The sequence below is a fragment of the Miscanthus floridulus genome, chromosome 11 (assembly GCF_019320115.1).
Source record: "Miscanthus floridulus cultivar M001 chromosome 11, ASM1932011v1, whole genome shotgun sequence".
Taxonomy (NCBI): domain Eukaryota; kingdom Viridiplantae; phylum Streptophyta; class Magnoliopsida; order Poales; family Poaceae; genus Miscanthus; species Miscanthus floridulus.
The window spans coordinates 56,610,909-56,630,377 of NC_089590.1; the positions used below are offsets into that span (position 1 = coordinate 56,610,909).

Below are 19,469 nucleotides of genomic sequence, written 5' to 3' on the forward strand. Positions count from 1 at the left end.
CTAGGCGAGATCAATGGCGACACGATCTGGGGCCGGTCTAGTTTTCTGTCCCTCAGCAAGCTTCACACCAAGCTGCCCCTTGCTACCTGCACCGAGGGAGTAGAGCCTGCCGGACTCGGTGAGGACGAACGTATGAGAGTGATCCGGAACGTAACTGTCGCCAGCCCAGTCCAAGGTGTTAGTCGCGCTAATCTGCACAGCCTTTTCATCCAGCGCAGCAATCTGAGTGGCTAGCTTGGGAATCCGTTCACCCGCGTCTCCCACGCCGGCTGCCTGAAACCACGAGAGACGATGAAACGGCAAGGTCAGGAATTCGGAACATCAAATCTAATAACTTTATCTGGATTTGTCCGAGACTCCAGTACAAACCTGAAAACCCAGATTATGCGAAAGATGGCACCCAAAGGAGTAGACATCGCCATTCTCTGCGACGACGAAGGTGGAGCAATAGCCAGCCGAGACGTACCGAGCCTTCACCGACCCCAAGCCTGCCACTGCCGTGGGGAGGTCAATACTTTTTTGTTCATCATCGTGTCCCAGACAGCCATAGTAGTGCCACCCCCAGGTGAACACACGTCCATCACTCACCAGGACTGCACAATGGAAAGCGCCCGCTGCAATCGATACCGGTTTTACGTTCAGTGCCTGCAAATGCTCGATCATTCTTGGGACCGTTAGGTTTGTCGTGCATCCATGCCCAAGCTTGCCTCCTAAACCGCACCCTACCGAGTAAACCGACCTGCAAGTTGAATATTGATACAAATTCAATCTTATTGCATGAAAAAGAGGTAAATAATTCAAAGAAAGCTCATGCTCGTCCAATGTATATGAACGGCGATGCTTGTTTAATACTGTAAGAAGAAGGCCAGCAATGAATGAATACTGGGCAACAATGAATGACACCTACATTATTCCAGTCGGTTGGTAGGCCAACATAAGGAGATAGCAATTGCCAGCGGAGGGAAAAATACTATTCCGACTGGAAATTTACGATCGTTTACGACAAGCCACAGCCAAACGAACATGCTGACGACAAGAGCATCCTCAAGCGGTTCAGAGAGAAGGCGAGGATTGAGATCAGTTCGTGAGGATGATCTCGCCCAACGGCCAATTGGATCCTTGATCCACGTTCTGATCGGGGGCGCTCAGCCAGTTCTACTGGCTGATGGGCCCCCGTCGTGTAGCGTTATAAAAGGACGGTGGGGGCTGGGGCACAACATATGAGGTTCACCGCAACCGCCAGCCCCTCACCGATGTCCTATCCCTCGACCGATCGAGAGGGGCGCTGTGAGCGACGGGAAGCTCAATCACCTTCACCGCCGCCACAGCACCGCGCCTGCACTGCTGCTACCTACGACGACCTAGCGGGCGCCTGCACGGCTACCTCTACTCCGACCTGCTGTGGCTACTATGTCACCGGTGTCTCGACCGCGACACGATTTAGTGAGGTACATCAGCAAGTTATCCCATCTAAGTTAAGTTTATCTGCATATAGAGGTCCAGTAAATCCTATCACAGTTGGGTCTGAATCATGACCAAGCCTCTCATCACGCCCCCAACAGAAAGTATAAACCTGACCCTCTCTATATAGAACAGCAGAGAGGTAGCCTCCTACAGATGCTTGGACTACAAATACATCTTTCAGTAATTCCACGACCTTAGGGCTGCTAGTGTAAGTACCACGTGAAGACAAACCCGCGTAACTATCCTGTCCAAACGCGTACACGCTTCCTGTGTCACTCACGAGCATTGTCCGCCTCGAGCCAACTGCGGCTTGTGTGATTCCGATGCCCTGCAGAGACCTACAAGGCATGGTTTGAGAGTTGTGACATTAATTGTGCATATATAGTTCTACTAGTTATCGACAAAATAAGCATATGTTATGTTACCTAATAAGGCATGGTTCGCACTGTTCTTCTGTATCCCCAAGCCCAAGTTGCCCCGAAGAATTCGCGCCGAATGAGTACACATCCCCCTTCGATGTGACAGCGATAGTGAGCCCTGGTCCAGCTACAACCTGAGATTTCCCACGGTGGTAATTCTTCTCGCCGATCAACAGGTACATAAGGACGAACTTCCAAGAGCCGCCGCACCGCTGCTTCAAGCTGTCTTTTTCCTCTTGCTTCATTGACTTAAAGTTCTCAGGGTAATATATATTTATTGCTATACCCATCGGATGCGAAAGGAAAATAGTGTTCTTCATCAAGTTCAGCGTGTTCTCAGGGTAATATATATTTATTGCTATACCCATATGTGTGAAAAAATACCAGATGCTAATCTTAAAGGGCGTGTTCCCAGGGTAATTGTCATGTGGGGCCACCCCTACTCTAGGAAACGGCGCGCCAGAGACGACCGTCGCGCTACTGAACGCGCGGCTGGCTCACAGCCGCCGGCCTTAGGCCATGCGGAGCAGGCTATTTCAATCAGTGGCTAGGAATAGAAAGAGAGATCAAATTAGTTCCTAAGATTGAGCAATAATTAGCTCCTAGTTGTTAGGCTCAAGGCCTATTTAGCCATGTACGTGGGCAAGGAATAAAGGGAGTAAGACATTACCCATCTAATCTATCTTCTACCTTAAACAAGCCACCGGTAGAGGGGGAAAACCTCGCGGTGAGCCTGGAGCGCGACTACGAGTTACGTAGTCGCGGTCCGGCGTCCCTGGGTGCCGACGCCCTTGACAACCTGGTATCGCGATCCAGGTCCTCCTCCGTCTCGCTGCCACCGCCGCCGATTCGCGCTCACTCCGTCCAGCCTTCCCCACCACGCCCCACTACCTCCGCGCACCCAGCACCACCTCCAGCCGTCGTCATGGGAGAGCAGCCCAATGCCGCCCTTCAGGCCACTCTAGACGCGTTAGCCGCCACCCTGAAGACGCTCCATACCTCCGTCGAAGCCAATACCCAGGCGATTAGGCGCCTGAGCGAGGAGCGCTCCTCGTGGTCGTCATCCTCCAAGGGCGGGACTGGCGAACACCATCAGGATCGACCGCCACGGTTCCAGGAGCTCAACTTTCCGCGCTATGATGGCAAGTCCAATCCACTAATCTTCATCAACCGATGCGAGTCCTACTTCCACCAGCAGCGGATCATGGAGGAAGAGAAGGTGTGGATGGCTTCCTACAACCTGGAAGAGGGCGCCCAGATGTGGTACATCCAGGTCTAGGAAGACGAGGGCATTCCCTCGTGGCGCCGCTTCAAGGACCTTCTCCACCTCCGCTACGGGCCACCGTTGCGCTCCAACCCCCTCCACGAATTGGCCTCCTGCAAGCGCACGGGCACCGTCGTGGACTACCAGGACCGCTTCCAAGCGCCCCTTCCCCGTGCTGGGCGTCTCGATGAGGAACAACGCGTCCAGCTCTTCACCGGGGGTCTTCAGCCGCCGCTCAGCCTCGACATTGAGGTCCACAATCCGCAAACCCTCGCCGGCGCTATGAGCCTCGCCCGCAAGCTGGAGTTACGGGAGTAGTATGCGGCGCTCGCCCCGCGAGCAGCAACAAGGGGACTGCTGCCTGCGCCTCCGCAGCGCCTGGCGCAGCCTGCACCACCGGGGGCCAATCCCCCTGCCCCGAACACCATCGTCGTGGAGGGCCGGACGATCAAGCGTCTATCCACAACCGAACAGGAAGAGTGCCGCCGGCTGGGCCTCTGCTACAACTGCGACGAAAAATTCGTTCGCGGTCACAACCGCGTCTGCAAGCGCCTATTTTTACTGGACGCCGCCGTGGAGGACGAGGAGGATCTGACAGAATCCTCCAAACTGGCGACTGCTGAGGAGGAGTCGCCCATCTTCTCCCTTCACGCCATCGCGGGCGTCCGCTTCACCGACACCATGCAACTTGGCGTGGACATCGGCGGTACCTCACTCATCGCGCTTCTGGACTCAGGGTCTACTCACAACTTCATCTCCGAGTCCGCAGCGCAGTGCATCGGCCTTCCCCTCCAATGCCATCCTCGCCTCACGGCTACAGTGGCGAACGGTGAACGTGTGGCTTATGTTGGTGTCATTCGCCAGGCCACGGTCACCATCCACGACGACCTCTTCCACGCCGATCTTTTTGTCATGCCGCTTGCAGGTTACGACATGGTGTTGGGCACACAGTGGCTGGCGACGCTGGGCCCTGTCCTGTGGGATTTTGGCGCCTGCACCATGACGTTCCAACGGTAGGGCCAGTCCGTCTGTTGGTTGGGGGTTCCCGGGCCCAAGGCGCCCGTCATCCGCACCACCACTGCCACAATGACCCTGTTGGCTGAGCTGCTCGCATCCTTCGACGACATCTTCGCCGAGCCACATGGCCTGTCGTCGATCCGCTCATGGGACCACGGCATCACTCTTGTCCCGGGTTCGCAGCCGGTCGTGGTGCGCCCCTACCGCTACCTAGCGACACACAAGGATGAGCTGGAAAGCCAGTGCGCCGTGATGCTGCACCAAGGCTTCATTCGTCGGAGCTCTTTGGTGTTCTCTTCGCCCGTCCTCCTCGTCAAGAAAGTGGATGGCTCATGGCGGTTCTGCGTCGACTACCGCGCTCTGAATGCCATCACTGTCAAGGATGCCTTCCCCATTCCCGTCGTCGACGAGCTGCTAGACGAGCTCCACGGCACCAAGTTCTTTACCAAGCTAGACCTTCGCTCTGGCTATCACCAAGTCTGCATGCGCATGGACGACATCGCCAAGACGGTGTTCCGCACCCATGATGTCCTCTACGAGTTCCTGGTCATGCCGTTCGGGTTGTGCAACACCCCAGCAACATTCCAGGCTCTGATGAATGACGTGCTGCGGCCCTTCCTTCAGCGCTTCGTTCTGGTATTTTTTGATGACATTTTGATCTACAGTGCATCGTGGGCGGATCACCTGCGCCATCTGCGGGCCGTCTTCGTCATCCTACAGTAGCACCGACTGTTCGTCAAAGCTCCAAATGCGCTTTCGGTGAGCGCTCCATTGCCTACCTGGGGCATGTCGTCTCCGACGCCGGCGTCGCCATGGATCCTGCCAAGGTGCAGGCAGTCTCCGACTGGCCCCAACCCTGTTTGGCTCGCACAGTGCGGGGGTTCTTGGGCCTTGCGGGCTATTACCGCAAGTTCATCCATGACTACGGCGCCATCGCGGCCCCACTTACGGTGTTGCTAAAGAAGGACGGCTTCTCCTGGAACGACGACGCCGCCACGGCATTCCAGGCCCTCAAAGCTGTGGTCACCTCGGCGCCGGTCCTAGCGCTACCGGACTTCACACGGCCGTTCATCGTCGAGTGCGACGCATCCACCCACGGCTTCAGGGCTGTGCTGATCCAGGACAAGCACCCCATCGCTTACTTCAGTCGACCAGTGGCCCCACGGCATCGCTCCCTCGCCGCGTACAAGCGAGAGCTCATCGGTCTCGTCCACGCCATTCAACACTAGCGGCCATACCTGTGGGGACGTCGTTTCACCGTACGTACGGACCACTACAGCTTGACGTTCCTCCTCGACCAGCGCCTCACCACGATCCCGCAACACCACTGGGTCGGGAAGCTGCTCAGGTTCGACTTCACAGTGGAATACAAGCCCAACGCACATAACACGGTGGTGGACGCTCTCTCCCGCCACGACACAGAGGACGGCTCCATTCTGGCCGTCTCCGCTCCACGCTTTGACTACATCGACCGCCTGCGTCAGGCTCAGGCCACTGACCCTGCCTTGGTCGCCCTCTAGGACGAGCTCACTGTAGGTTCACGTGGAGCGCCGTGGGCTCTCACTGATGACTTGGTGACATATGATGGCCGGCTGTACGTGCCACCAGCGTCGCCTCTCCTGCCTGAGCTCCTGGCTACGGTGCACGAGGACGGCCATGAGGGGGTGCAGCGCACCTTGCATCGCCTTCACCGGGACTTCCACTTCCCCAACATGCGCCGCATCGTCCAAGATTTCGTGCGTGCCTGCGCCACGTGCCTGCGGTACAAGTCGGAACATCTTCACCCCGCAGGGCTGCTGCTTCCCCTGCCGGTTCCGACGGCGATCTGGGCGGACATCGGGCTGGACTTCGTGGAGGCACTGCCGTGTGTACGAGGGAAGTCTGTCATCTTAACGGTGGTGGATCGCTTCAGCAAGTATTGCCATTTCATCCCCCTCGCCCACCCGTACTCGGCGGAGTCTGTGGCTTAGGCGTTCTTCACCGACATCGTGCACCTCCATGGGATGCTGTAGTCCATAGTGTCCGACCATGACCCGGTGTTCACCTCTGTGTTCTGGAAGGAGTTGATGCGGCTCATGGGTGCCAAGCTGCACATGACATCGGCGTTCCACCCACAGTCGGATGGCCAAATGGAGGTGGCCAACCACGTCATCGCCATGTACCTTCGCTGCTTCACCGGCGACCGTCCTCGCCAGTGGCTTCGCTGGCTACCATGGGCCGAGTACACCTACAACATGGCGTACCAGACGTCACTGCGCGACATGCCATTCCGGGTGGTCTACAGCCGCGACCTTCCTACCATCCGGTCTTACGAGCCGGGGGACACGCGGGTGGCTGTTGTGGCCAAGACCATGGCCGAGCGCGAGGAGTTCCTGGGGGATGTCCGGTACCGGCTGGAGCAAGCCTAGGCTGTGCAGAAGCTCCACTACGACAAGCAGCACCATCACATCTACTACGCCGTGGGCGACTAGGTCCTGCTCCGCCTTCGCCATCGCCCAATCGCATCTCTATCCCAGGCACCCAAAGGGAAGCTGCAGCCTCGCTTCTTTGGGCCCTACCGCATCACCGAACTCATCAACGAGGTGGCCGTCCGCCTCGCTCTTCCTCCACGCGCCAAACTTCATGATGTCTTCCACGTCGGCCTCCTCAAGAAGTGGGTGGGCGAGCTGCCAGTTGCTCCACTTCCTCTGCCGGTCATTCACAATGGTGTAGTGGAGCCAGAGCCGGACCGCGTTGTGTGCGCTCGGCTGGCCCGTGGGGTGCGTCAAGTGCTCATCCAGTGGAAGGGCGAACCTGCTGCCTCGGCTACATGGGAAGATTTGGACTCCTTCCGCGGCAAGCATCCAGCGTTCCAGCTCGAGGACGAGCTGCTCGTCGAGGGGGGAGAGATGTCATGTGGGGCCGCCCCTACTCTAGGAAACGGCGCACCAGAGACGACCGTCGCGCTACTGAATGCGCGGCTGGCTCATAGCTGCCGGCCTTAGGCCATGCGGAGCAGGCTATTTCAATCAGTGGCTAGGAATAGAAAGAGAGATCAAATTAGTTCCTAAGATTGAGGAGTAATTAGCTCCTAGTTGTTAGGCTCAAGGCCTATTTAGGAATAAAGGGAGTAAGACATTACCCATCTAATCTATCTTCTCCTACCTTGAACAAGCCACCGGCAGAGACTGGAGCGCGACTACGAGTTACGTAGTCGCGGTCCGGCGTCCCTTGACAGTAATATATATTTATTGCTATACCCATATGTGTGAAAATTTTCCAGATGCTAATCTTAAAGGGTTATAACACTTAACAGACAGTTGTTGCTAAAGGAGGCATGGAGTATGATGCATTAGCTCAGTAAACTGGGTGAGTTTACCTCTGAATTTGACTGGTATCACATACTTAATTAGAACTCTACTAGATAATAAGATAATTAGCAATTAAGGAGATGCCTTTTTCAAGCTCTTTTAATTATGAAAATAAAATGAACTAAATTTATCTAAGATTGTTCACATGCATGATCCTAGAGTAGCTAGCTAGTAGTTTAAGCAATATTTCAGGTTACCGGCGTTTACAATAGCACAAACAAACGGTAACATTTATAGAGAAAAGAAAATCGTAGTAAATGGTCAAACAGAAAAGAATTAGATAAGGACAGATTGTAGAGCAACTACAAGTAGACTGCCTTCATCAAATTTTTGAAAGCTCACAACTCAGTTGTCCATCGTAACACAAAACAAAGCTAACTTACTTTTGCTGATGAGCTAAAACTTTCCTCCTACACCATTTCATAGTCCTTGTTGTCTAAATCTGAACCTAGTTAGTACATAGCGAGAATTACGTCATGTACCTCCCCATGAAGTGTGTTGATATCCATGCGATAGTTTCAAGCACTTCCCAGATCGGCAATAAATTATTTTAAGAATATGGTACCACTAGGGACAAAGAGAAGCTATACTATATGTATTTTGTATTTATAGATGATATATTCAACAAGTAATTATCCTACCATGTAGATGCAAAGATACCCTTCCATCTAGACTTAGGCCTGTGGATGTAGTTCGATCTGCATCAATCCACATGTATTGGGGTGGATTGGAGTGAAACTTAAACTAAATTACACCCCAATTCACTCCAACACACGTGGAAAGAGATGAATCCGATAACATCCAAACAAGACCTTAATATAGTTGCAATAGGTGCCCTCTTGCACGCACATGAGAGCAATATTTGGGAAACCACTAATGCAAGGAATGTGATTCAGCCTTGTTTAAGTAAAGTGAAAATTGAATACATATCATTTAGATGAAAAAATAGTTTGAGCTTTTTTTATACAAAGAATTTATAAGTATTCATCACAGCAGTCGTTTAGCATCAGTTTTATCTATGCCTACAGCAGTGTGATTTTTTCCATATCACTTCTCTTGATGATCGCTAAACATACCTAATGCAGGCTACATTTGAATCAGAGGTTGGGTTCGCAAGGGAGTGTCGGTGTTTCGAGTTACCACCGACGAGTAAATTTGTATTATTACGCGTCTGGCTCGGATGGTGTGCTTAGAGGACACGAGGTTTATATTGGTTCGGACAGAAAGTCCCTACGTCTAATTCGTTGCTGCTGCTCATGTTACTAGCACTGAAAGTTTGAAGTAGGGGCTACAAACGAGCAAGAGAGGGACAGGTCCCAAGTCTCTGATGTGCGTGTGCTCCTAAGGCGTGTTAGGACGTGTGTTTTGATGTCTACAGCCATGTAGAGTTGTCAACCGCCCTCTTCCTGGGACGTCTTGCTTTCCCTTTCATAGACGAAGGGGAAGAGCAGGTTACACCGAGAGAAAGAGGGAGAAGAGGTAAGGAGAGGAAGGCTTCCAGGACCGCTGGGCCTTTCTTTTCCTTTATGCGGGTCCCACCGACACTGCAGATGGTGACAGGGATGGCTCCACGCAGGGCGCCTGTTCGCTGCTGATACCACGCCCTGGCATTGTTAGCGGGTCGTGACTATAAGGAAAATGGACCCTAGGCCCATTTACTTTGGATTTTGGTGTTTGATGACCAACACAACCAAATTAGACTAATGAATTTGTAAGTGATTGTTTTGTAGTTCAATAGGGTGCAAGACGTGACTTGGACGAAGGCGACGTGATGATCCGATGATCAACACCATAAGCAAGACCCTAGGAGCACAAGAGAAGACCCAAGATATCAAGCAAAGTCCAAGCACAAAGATAGGAACCAAGCCGTACGTAAGATCGCGAAGAAACGAGCTCACAGAGGTGACCGGACGCTGGACCGGACGCTCCGACCAAGAGGCTCGGCAATAGCAGGCGTCGACAGCAGCGACCGGACGTTGGATGCTAGAGTCCGATCAACATTAGTAAGGTTCCAGAGAGTCATTTTTGTGACCACTAACCGAACACTGGTCAGAGTCCGGTTGGTAGCAGAAAAACGAGATTTTGTCCCAAACGGCTACTTTCTCAGTGGGGCTTATAAATAGACCCCAACCAGCCATTTGAGTATAGTGGAGCTGAGGAAACATATCAAGGGTGTTGATACACCATTTTAGTGATCTCCACTTGCATAGTGTTTAGTGATTCATTAGGTGATTAGCATAGGTGCTTTGCAAAGTGCTTAGGTTGATTAGACCACCGCTTATACGCTTGCTCTAGGTTTAGGCCTAGTGTTTAGTGAGGTTTGCATACCTCTTACCACTTGGTGCTTGCGCGCACCATTGTTGTACATCAGAGGGGCTTGTAGCCTTACAAGATCACACCAACCACGTTTGTGGTGTTGCCGCCACCGTGTACCAGAGGAAACAAGGCCCGCGGTGTTTCAGCCGGAAGCTTGATAGTGAAGACGGCGGGGAGCATCCAAGAGAGTCTTATCGGAAGGCACGTTGGAGACCCACTTACGTGTGGGGAAGGCCTGAGGCTATCCACAGAGTTACTCGACCAGAAGCTTGGCCCTTGCGAGGGATTCCTTGTGCGGGGCTTTAACGAGGACTAGGGGGAAGCTTGCGTGCTTCTTGATACCTCGGTAAAAATACCGGAGTCATCGACAAGAGTTTGCATATCTCTACCTTGCTCTTTAGCTTCCACATTTATATTGATTGTATTACTCCTTTTGCGGTAGAGATAGCAACACACTAGCAAAACCGTAGTTGCACATTTAGATAGTTTATCTTTTGCATAGGTTTTGCTAAGGTTAGCAAAAGAGACCATAATTTTGAGTTAGAATTTTAAGTTGTCTAATTCACCCCCTCTTCTTAGGCATCATGGTCCCCTACAAGTGGTATCAGAGCTAGGTTGGCTCAATTTGGACCTTTAGCTTAACCACCATTGAGCCGATGCTATTTAGAGTGGTTGGGATGGATACCTCTAGGCCTCCGCACTTTGATGGCACTAACTTCCTCTATTATAAAGCTAGAATGGCTTGCTACCTTGAGGTGGTTGATTTAGGAGTTTAGAGAGTCACTCGTGATGGGATGAAACCCATTAAGAATCCTAATAAACCCACAAAGAGTGAAGAAAAGGAAATATATTTCAATGCTAGAGCTAAGAATTGCTTGTTTGAATCTTTTAGCATGGATGTGTTTAACCAAGTGTTCACTTTAAATACGACACATGAAATTTGGTTAAAACTCCAAGAGCTCCATGACGGCACATCTAATGTCCGTGAGTAAAAATATTGTCTCGCTAAACAAAATTATGATTCCTTTACAATGAATGATGATGAGCTTGTTCGTGATATGTATTCTCGTTTAAATCTAATTATCAATGAGCTCCATTCAATAGGATTAACAAAGCTAGATGATGCGGACATCGTGAGGAAGATCATCTCCGTGCTATCACAAAAGAAATATGCAAGCATCATCACCATCCTTCACAACATGGAGAACTTGAGCACCATGACCCCAGGCATAGTCATTAGCAAGTTAGTGGCATTTGAAATGTCACGTAAGATGGGTCAAGATGAAGCCTCTTCATCAAGCAAAGGCAAAGCTCTCGCATGTAGCGAGAAAAAGAAGATGAAGGGCAAACAAGTTGAGACAAGCTCAAGCTCAAGCTCCTCAAGTGAAGGAGAAGAAGAAGATGAGGACGATGATGATGATGATTCAAGTGAAGATGATCAATCTTCCTCCTCCACCTCCGACCTTGATGAAGAATCAATCAAACTTATCAACAAGGTGGAGAAGATGATCCAAAGGCTCAATGTCAAGGGTGTGCCTATCCAAATCCAAGATCTCATTTTTACCAATTAAAGAAATGAGCAAAGAAAAAGAGGATGCTATGGATGCGGCGAGTTGGGGCACTTTATGGAAGTTTGTCCAAACAAGCCTACACCCAAGACAAAGAAGAAGGCATGTAAGAACCAAACCCTCACATCAATAAGGTCATGGAATGATTCTTCAAGTGAAAAAGAACACCATCACAAGAGGTGAGGGTGCAAGCACTCATCATCAAGCTCTTCTCGTATGTGCCTTATGGCATGAGGTAACGAAAGCTCATCCTCTAGTGAGAGTGATAGTGAGGATGAAATGTCTTCTTATTATGAAATTGTGCAATAAAATCTTAATTATGCTAAAGTTTGCACTAGTCAACAAAAGAAGTTCGAAAATTTAAAAGAAAAGCTAGATAGTTCACAAGAAGCATACAAAACTTTGCTTGAACAATATGAGAACTTTGCTAATCTCAATGTTGAACTATCTACAAATTGAGCAACTTGAGGCTAGTGCAACAACAAATGCATGGACAATTAATAATGAGCAACTTGTAAAGAAAAATGAAAAATTAAAAGAAAAGTTAGCTAACTCACAAAATGCTTATAAATGTTTGCTTGCTAAAATGGAAACCATGTGCAAACATTGTGATGAGCTAACTAATAAAGTTGCTAATCTTGAAGCCGTTAGTACAACCCCCACCAAGGCATCTAAAAAGAAAAGTTTTATCTTTAACATGTCTAAAAAAGATGCCTCTACTTCTTATAATGATTTATGTTTAGACTCATCTTTGTGCAACCAAGTTTGTGTTGAGAAAGTTGTTGTAGATACATGCACATAAGAGGTTGCAAAGGAGAATGAGCAACTCAAGCAAGAAGTAGCTCGCCTCATCAAGGACTTGACTCAAGTAAAAGGCAAGGCGAAGCAAGCCCAACTTCATCAAGATAACACCGTCAAAGGAGTGAAGAAGCTTGATAAAGGACAAACTGTGGTTTGCTACGTGTGCCACAAGAAATGTCACAAGTCCTATGAGTGCAAGGTGAAGAATGGGGGAGGAGCAAAGAAGAAAGAGAAGAAGCAAACAAGCAAGCTCTCCAACACCTACACCAACAAGGTGGACAAGAAGGCCTCCACACCATACTTGTTAAAGAAAAAGAAAAATGACAAGGTGGTAGCCATCAAGGTGAACAAGCAAGCCAACAATGGGGTCAAACGCTTTTGGGTGCCAAAAGAAATTATTTTTAACATAAAGAGCACCAACAAGGTTTAGATCCTGAAAGGAAAGTGAGAAGTCCGATGGACTTTGGGGAATTTGGAGACTTGGCAGAAGTATGGGTGCATTTCATGGGGTGCATCATGATGGACAAGATCATTGCCAAGTGGGTTAGTGAATACTATGGACCCAAATTCTCCTTCCCATGTTAGGTAACTAGATATTATTACTTTAAATTGGTACCTTTAAACATCTAGTTACTTTTCATGTCTTTGTTTGCATTTGCATGCTTATATCCTTTGTCATACATACACTAGGTATATCTTATGGTAGGCTTGCTCGGTTTCATTCTTAACCCTTGAAGCAAACCTACATGGTTTAAAATTGTTTAGAAGCACGACACAAAGCTTGTCTTTTGATTGTTCATCTAATATGTGCCAAAGTCCAAATTGTAGATAATTTCTCCCTAATATCGTCTTCGAAAATGACTCTCACACTCATGTGATGACATCTTTCAAGTGGTATTTTTTATTCCAAAATCAATGTGCATGTTTCCTACAAGTATTCTATACTTGTGTGCACAAATTTAGGAGGAGGTGAAAGGATCAAGATGCCCAAGAGGGGGGGGGGTGAATTGGGCTAATTCTAATTTTTTTATAATAATTAAACCCTACAGTTAGTCCACTTCACCACTTGTGCCTAGAAAGTGTTTCTAAAGTTCTACCGCACAAAAAGTCTTGCAACCTAAGTTCCAATCCTACTCTAGCATGGCAATTCTATGAATGTAAAGACAAGAATTGAATTGCTCAAAGTAAATGCTCAAAGTAAAGAGAGAAGGAGGAACGCGGCGATGTTTTGTCGAGGTATCAAAGAGTTGCCACTCACCACTAGTCCTCGTTGGAGCACCCACGTAAGGGTGTAGCTCCCCCTTGATCCACGCAAGAATCAAGTGCTCTCTACGAGTTGATTTTTTGACACTCCGTCGCGGTGAATCACCCACAACCGCTCATAACTTGAGTTGGGTCATCCACAAGCTCCGCGGGATGATCACCAAGCTTCCAATCACCACCAAGCTGTCTAGGTGATGGCAATCACCAAGAGTAACAAGCACGAACTCTCACTTGACCACGACAAGCCTAATGAGAAGGGTGGATGCATACTTTGCTACTCTTGCTTTCACTAATGAGGACTTTCTTTTGGATTCTCAAATCTCAATCACCTCACTAGGACCTTACTCTTCTTAGCACTCTCAAGGGTGTTTCTCAGCTGTTGGAATAAGCAAAAGTGATCCCTTGAGTGAATAGAGGAAGTATTTATAACCCCTCATTTAAAACGAACCGTTATGTGCCTTTGTAGGGTGACCGGACACTCCGATCAAGTTGACCGGACGCTCCGGTCAGTTCTCCCCGAAACCTAGTGTTTAAGTTGTGATTAGACGTTGTACAGCATCTAATCAGCACTGACCGGACGCATCCGATCACGATTTTCCCTCCCTGGAACCTTTCTGGAGTCAACCGGACGCTAGGACCCAGCATTCGGTCACTCACCTCTCAGCGTCCGGTCGCACCAGATGACTTCACCTTGATCAAATGAGCTGATCGGACTCTACGCCAGCGTTTGGTCACATTGGAACCAGCATCCGGTCAGTATTTGACCCTCCATTCACTTCCAACTCACAATCATATGTGAATGAAGTTTGCTCCAATTGATCTAAGGGCTATTTTGGAGCTACCTAGTGCTGGTTTTGACAAGTGTGCACCACACCTAACCCACTAGACTCACCTAGGTCAAGCTACCCATCCATACCCCCTTAGTAGTACGACCAAAGGAAAAACAAAGTCCTAAACTACTCTAAGTGTCTCTTCAACACCAAACGACACTTAGAACTAGTCCATCTTTAACATTGTCGTCCATCCTTTAAAAACTGAAATGATTTCCATCGTAGGGACATGACAACCATGATTGCCCAATCAATTTCCACTACCGTGACCTAACTTAATTGCCTTTGCAAAACACACATTAGTCACAGTAATCACGTATTGTCATTAATCACCAAAACCTAACTAGGGGCCTAGATGCTTTCAATCTCCCCCTCTTTAGTGATTGATGACAATACCACCCTGAAAGAGATAAGGTTTTTAACATGCTTGGTTCATATAAGCTTTTGACAATAAGAACAAAAGAGTTAGGCAAGCTTATATGACCTAAGCCAACATAATGTACTAAAAAATATGAAATAAGCATGAGTATAAGTAATAAAGCTCATTTGCATCGGAGTAAAACACGAAAGCAAAGCAAATGAGCATAACACAAGTGATATGACATAAATAATTCAAAGTAGAGAGCACACATGTCACATATCACATAAAAATCACGATCACGTAGATATCACTATCATATAAATATAGTTCGATGCATGAACGTAAACACATGAATGCATAATAGTGTATCACACATAAAAGACCAAATATTATAGATAAACTCCCCCTAAATGAATCGCTCCCCCTAAGTCTAACATACTCGATCCCTCTCCCCCTTTGGCGTCAAATAGCAAAACCTAAGGGTCGGTCGGCGGGGCTATAGCGAACGAGTCAGGCGCTGAGGTGTGAGGAGCGAGCTGGAACTATGTGCCATCATCATCTGATCCTGAGCTCTGAGTTGTCTGACCCTCTGTAGCTAGAAGCAATATTGAAGCGGTCTAGGTCGGATCAGGGATAGGTGTAGCCTGAGACTCTGTAGGTATGACTGTAACAGGAGGCTCTGATGATGCAACTAAAGAAGGGAGCGTCTCTGTAGTCCTAGTAATAGGTGCAACTGTGGAAGGACCTAGGACATGTAGAAATGGCGGAGTAGGCTACCCTATCAACTCACTGAAGGTAGCACCAAGGCTCCTAGAGACTGTAGTATCTGTCACAAGCAGCGAGGAAGTCTGAGCCAGTGTGAAGCCCGTATGAAAAGGTATGAACTGCGGGGCTGGCACTGGCGAGGTAAACCATTGGGACACCTGTTCTGTAGGTGAAGCAAACTAAGTAGCAGTCTATCCCTAACTCTAAAGCCCACTGGGCTATACAATTGGAGTCTGTGAAGTGGTGGCAGGCTAACCAAGCTGAGGTGTATGCTGTGGCCGTGGAGCTCCAATAGCAGAGATGACATGCTGCATAAATCCGAGTAACTGCTGCTGATGCATGGCCTACTGCTGCTACTGTATAGCCTGCTGCTGCTGCTGGATCGCCTACTACTATTGCTGAAACTCATCCTGCCTGGTCTGAAACTATGCAAATATAGTAGCGGTCTCCTAGGTCTGGCAAGCCTGATCCTGCCTCATCCGCTCAAGTATAGCAAGGAGAGCGGGGTCTATCTACGGTGCAGGTGGAGCTGAATTAGAGCTACCGACCTCATGGTCATGTCATCATGGAGGCATCTGAGGGATGTCCTAGTAGTCATCATCAGTATTATCACTAAGGTCGCTCTCGACCATCCCCTCGTGCTGAGCATCAAGCTCCTCCTCCTCTGTAGCTGCTATACCCCTGATAGTCTCATCCTACTAGGCTACAGTCTTAGGCACCTCTAGGCGATGGCATGGCTAGCTAGGTGTCCTCACTGCACTATGGCGGAGCATCTGAGTCATGTTGTATGTAGGGAACTCTGTAGTAGCACCACTATACTCTACCAACATCTCAGGTGGCCTCACTATAACTGCTCTGTGAATCAAGAATGTAATCCAGTGAGCATAGGACAACTATTGGTGACCTCTGAACCCCTCTGCAATAGTATTCTCCATCTTAGATAGTAGGAGATCCCAAATATCAAATACAGTCTACTGCATTAGAGAGTTTAGTAGCCACAACTGAACTGAGTGTGAGTCAATCCCTTGTAATATCCCATCCTTGGAAGTAGTGTCCTCCTCATGATAGCATCAAGCACTTTAGCTATAGGAGTGAGGTCACTAGGTGTCCTGCTCGACCCCTCGCCGAATGGTTCTGTGAAACAATGACGGACCAAATCTGTAGGAGGCACCATATCATCATGAGGACGTCTCGGAGGCGCTGTCTAACCATAGCACACCTCATGTAGCCGGACGAGCTGCTCCTGGAGCCTGAGAATCTCTCTGACGCTAAAGCTCATCAGCCTATAATCTCTGCCTCTGAATGCAAAGTGTATAAATCTATGCTGCGGGTCAATCCAAAGTGTAGCATAGAACTCATAGACCCAAGATGGAACATATAAGCCTGTTCGTTCGAGTAAGTCTTTTAGCCCTGGCAAGTAACATAGGTAAGGGCGAATATGCTCTCTAGCTGCTGCTACAATGGACTTAATGTTGCACACCCTCTGAGACCTGAATGCTGCCCCACTATTAAGATATGCATTATAAAAATCTTACTACAGTGGTGTGTAGAAGCCCTCTGATGCACACTCATCCTGCCTCGGTGGAAACCACTCTTCAAACTAAACAAACCTAAGCTGTTGCACCTGCGTGGCCATGGCGGCCCTCAAGTCCAGATGAGTCTATGGTCTAGGAGGTGGATGAGAACCCCTCCACTATGTCTCTGCCCTCGGTGTCACCTAGGTACGAGTATGACCAGAGCGACAAAGCTATGGTTGAGGTGCCTGCTCTATCTCCTCTAACTGCTGTCCCTCCTGAGTCTGCTCTGCTGGCTATGCCTGCTGCTGTGGCTCCTCCTAAGACTAACTCTCATCTATAGCGACACGCCGTCCTCCAATCATAGTTGTCCTAGCTGGACCACCATGACGACACTCAACCTCCTGGACAGCAGCCCTCTAAGCTAGTGAAAGCTAATCTACAATGACAACACCACTCCGAGCACCTCCTCTCTCAGCAAGCTCTACGGTGGCTGCAACTGCGGCTGCTCTCACTGTATTAACATCTAGATACTTGCGCTTCTTCATTGCAAGCTTCTTGGTTGCCTTGCCTTTTGCCTCAGAAGGCAGATGAGGTGGGGCCCTCGAATCCTCATCATCGGGACCACCTCCAACATTCTTGACATAAGCCATCTGATGGAGTTGAAAAGAACAACTACACTGATAAGAATCAACTACCAACTGTCACTTCCGAGGCTTGGCCTCGATCCGTACTCGCGAGCTTGGCCCCGAGTTGACTGACAACTACCAAAGTGACCTCAGAAACACCGACTCGCTACACAATGGAATAGATTGGATATATGAATAATTTTAATATACATCTAAAGATACGAAACCCAAAGAAGCAAGCATTAGGTATGAAATTAGAATCGAGGGCTTGCCGGACGCAGGAACGTCTTCGCTCGACTGGACATAGGAACGCCTTCTGACCGGACGTTGAGCAGCAGAGTCCAGTCACTCCATCGTAGCATTGGTTCACCTCCTGTGAACTGACCGAACACTGGACTTTAGAGTCTCGTGCAGTGTCCGGTCACTCTTTTCCAGCAAATCTTCAAAGTTCCTTCGCGTTGTCTGTTCCTAATCAAGTCCCAACTTCAATAAGACCCAAATAAACACTAATTGGGACTAATGTGAGTGACCTCTCTCAAACCCTCAAAATTTTCAAAATATTTTGCACTAGGCTATAATTCTTTTTAAGAAAATAGGAAATAAAAGGGCGATTGAAGAGAAACGACAAAACAACATTCATGCATATGCAATGCAATACTTGAAAGTAAATCTAGTTGCTTATCAAGTTTGATCCAAGGTTAACCTTCTTCACACGCTTTACGTCGATTATCTTAACCATGTTAGACAAGCCCTATATGCATTACCAAAGATTAAACATGTTGTATATTACAATGCAATGCAAGGGACAACACAAGCTCATTTTCTAGTGAAGTTGCTAAAATCAAGAACATTGAGCTCATTCCGCAATCGACAAAAAGTCACCTCATCTAGCGGTTTAATGAAGATATCCGCCAATTGATCCTCGGTCCTCACACCTTCTAATGAAATATCATTTTTTGCAACATGATCTCTAAGAAAGTGATGGTGGATATCTATGTGCTTGGTGTGAGAGTGTTGAACCAGATTATTTGCAAGTTTTACTGCACTTTCATTGTCACATAAAAGAGGTACTTTTTCTAGAACTACACCATAGTCTAGCAAAGTTTATTTCATATAAAGTATTTGTGCACAACAAGCACCCGCGGTAATACATTTCGCTTCGGCGGTGGACAAAGCTACACTATTTTGTTTCTTGGAGGACCAAGACACAAGTGATCTACCAAGCAAATAGCACCCTTCGGATATGCTTTTTCTATCAACTTTGCAACCGGCATAATCCGAATTAGAATAGCCAACTAATTCAAATATAGCTCCTTTGGGATACCAAAGGCCAATGCTTGATGTGTGCTTAAGATACCTAAGGATTCTTTTAACGCCAATCAAATGAGTTTCCTTAGGATTAGCTTGAAATCTAGCACACATACACACACTAAACATGATGTCGGGCCTAGATGCAGTTAAATATAACAAGCTACCAATCATAGAGCGGTAGATAGTTTGATCAACCGTGTTACCACCCTCATCTAGGTCGAGATGTCCATTAGTTGGCATTGGTGTCTTAATTGGCTTACATTCATGCATCTTAAATCTCTTGAGAAGATCATTAGTATATTTCTCTTGAGAGATGAAAATCCCTTCTCTCATTTGCTTGACTTGAAAACTAAGAAAGAATGTAAGCTCTCCAATCATTGACATCTCAAACTCTTTCGACATCAATTCACCAAACTCTTTGCAAGACTCTTCATTTGATGATCCAAAGATGATACCATCAACATACACTTGACAAATGAACATATATCCATCAAGCTTCTTGGTGAATAGTGTGGTGTCGACCTTCCCAATGGTGAAGCCCTTCTTAATGAGGAAATCCTGAAGGCGCTCATACCAAGCTCTTGGGGCTTGCTTAAG

The 19,469-nt window shown here is 48.3% G+C and overlaps 1 protein-coding gene across 1 annotated transcript; it reads right to left on the reverse strand.

Annotated features, from left to right (window-relative positions):
• LOC136491997 (ultraviolet-B receptor UVR8-like) lies at positions 1-2,173 on the reverse strand. Its single transcript, XM_066488172.1, has 6 exons — positions 1,890-2,173; positions 1,521-1,802; positions 1,024-1,083; positions 908-970; positions 358-739; positions 1-273 (listed from the first exon to the last, which is right to left on the reverse strand). Exons 1-6 carry the CDS (start codon positions 2,171-2,173, stop codon positions 1-3), a joined length of 1,344 nt encoding a protein of 447 aa, XP_066344269.1.
• Positions 2,174-19,469: the final 17,296 nt, after the last annotated feature.

What these genes read in the sequence shown, in the direction of transcription:
- LOC136491997 (XM_066488172.1), bottom strand. Translation starts at nt 2,173, where the DNA reads ATGGGTATAGCAATAAATATATATTACCCTGAGAACTTTAAGTCAATG. An exon ending in GATGCTCTTGTCGTCAGCAT is followed by an intron (nt 971 to 1,023) that starts GTTCGTTTGGCT and finishes CAGTCGGAATAG; the next exon opens with TATTTTTCCCTCCGCTGGCA. An exon ending in TACCAACCGACTGGAATAAT is followed by an intron (nt 740 to 907) that starts GTAGGTGTCATT and finishes TTCAACTTGCAG; the next exon opens with GTCGGTTTACTCGGTAGGGT.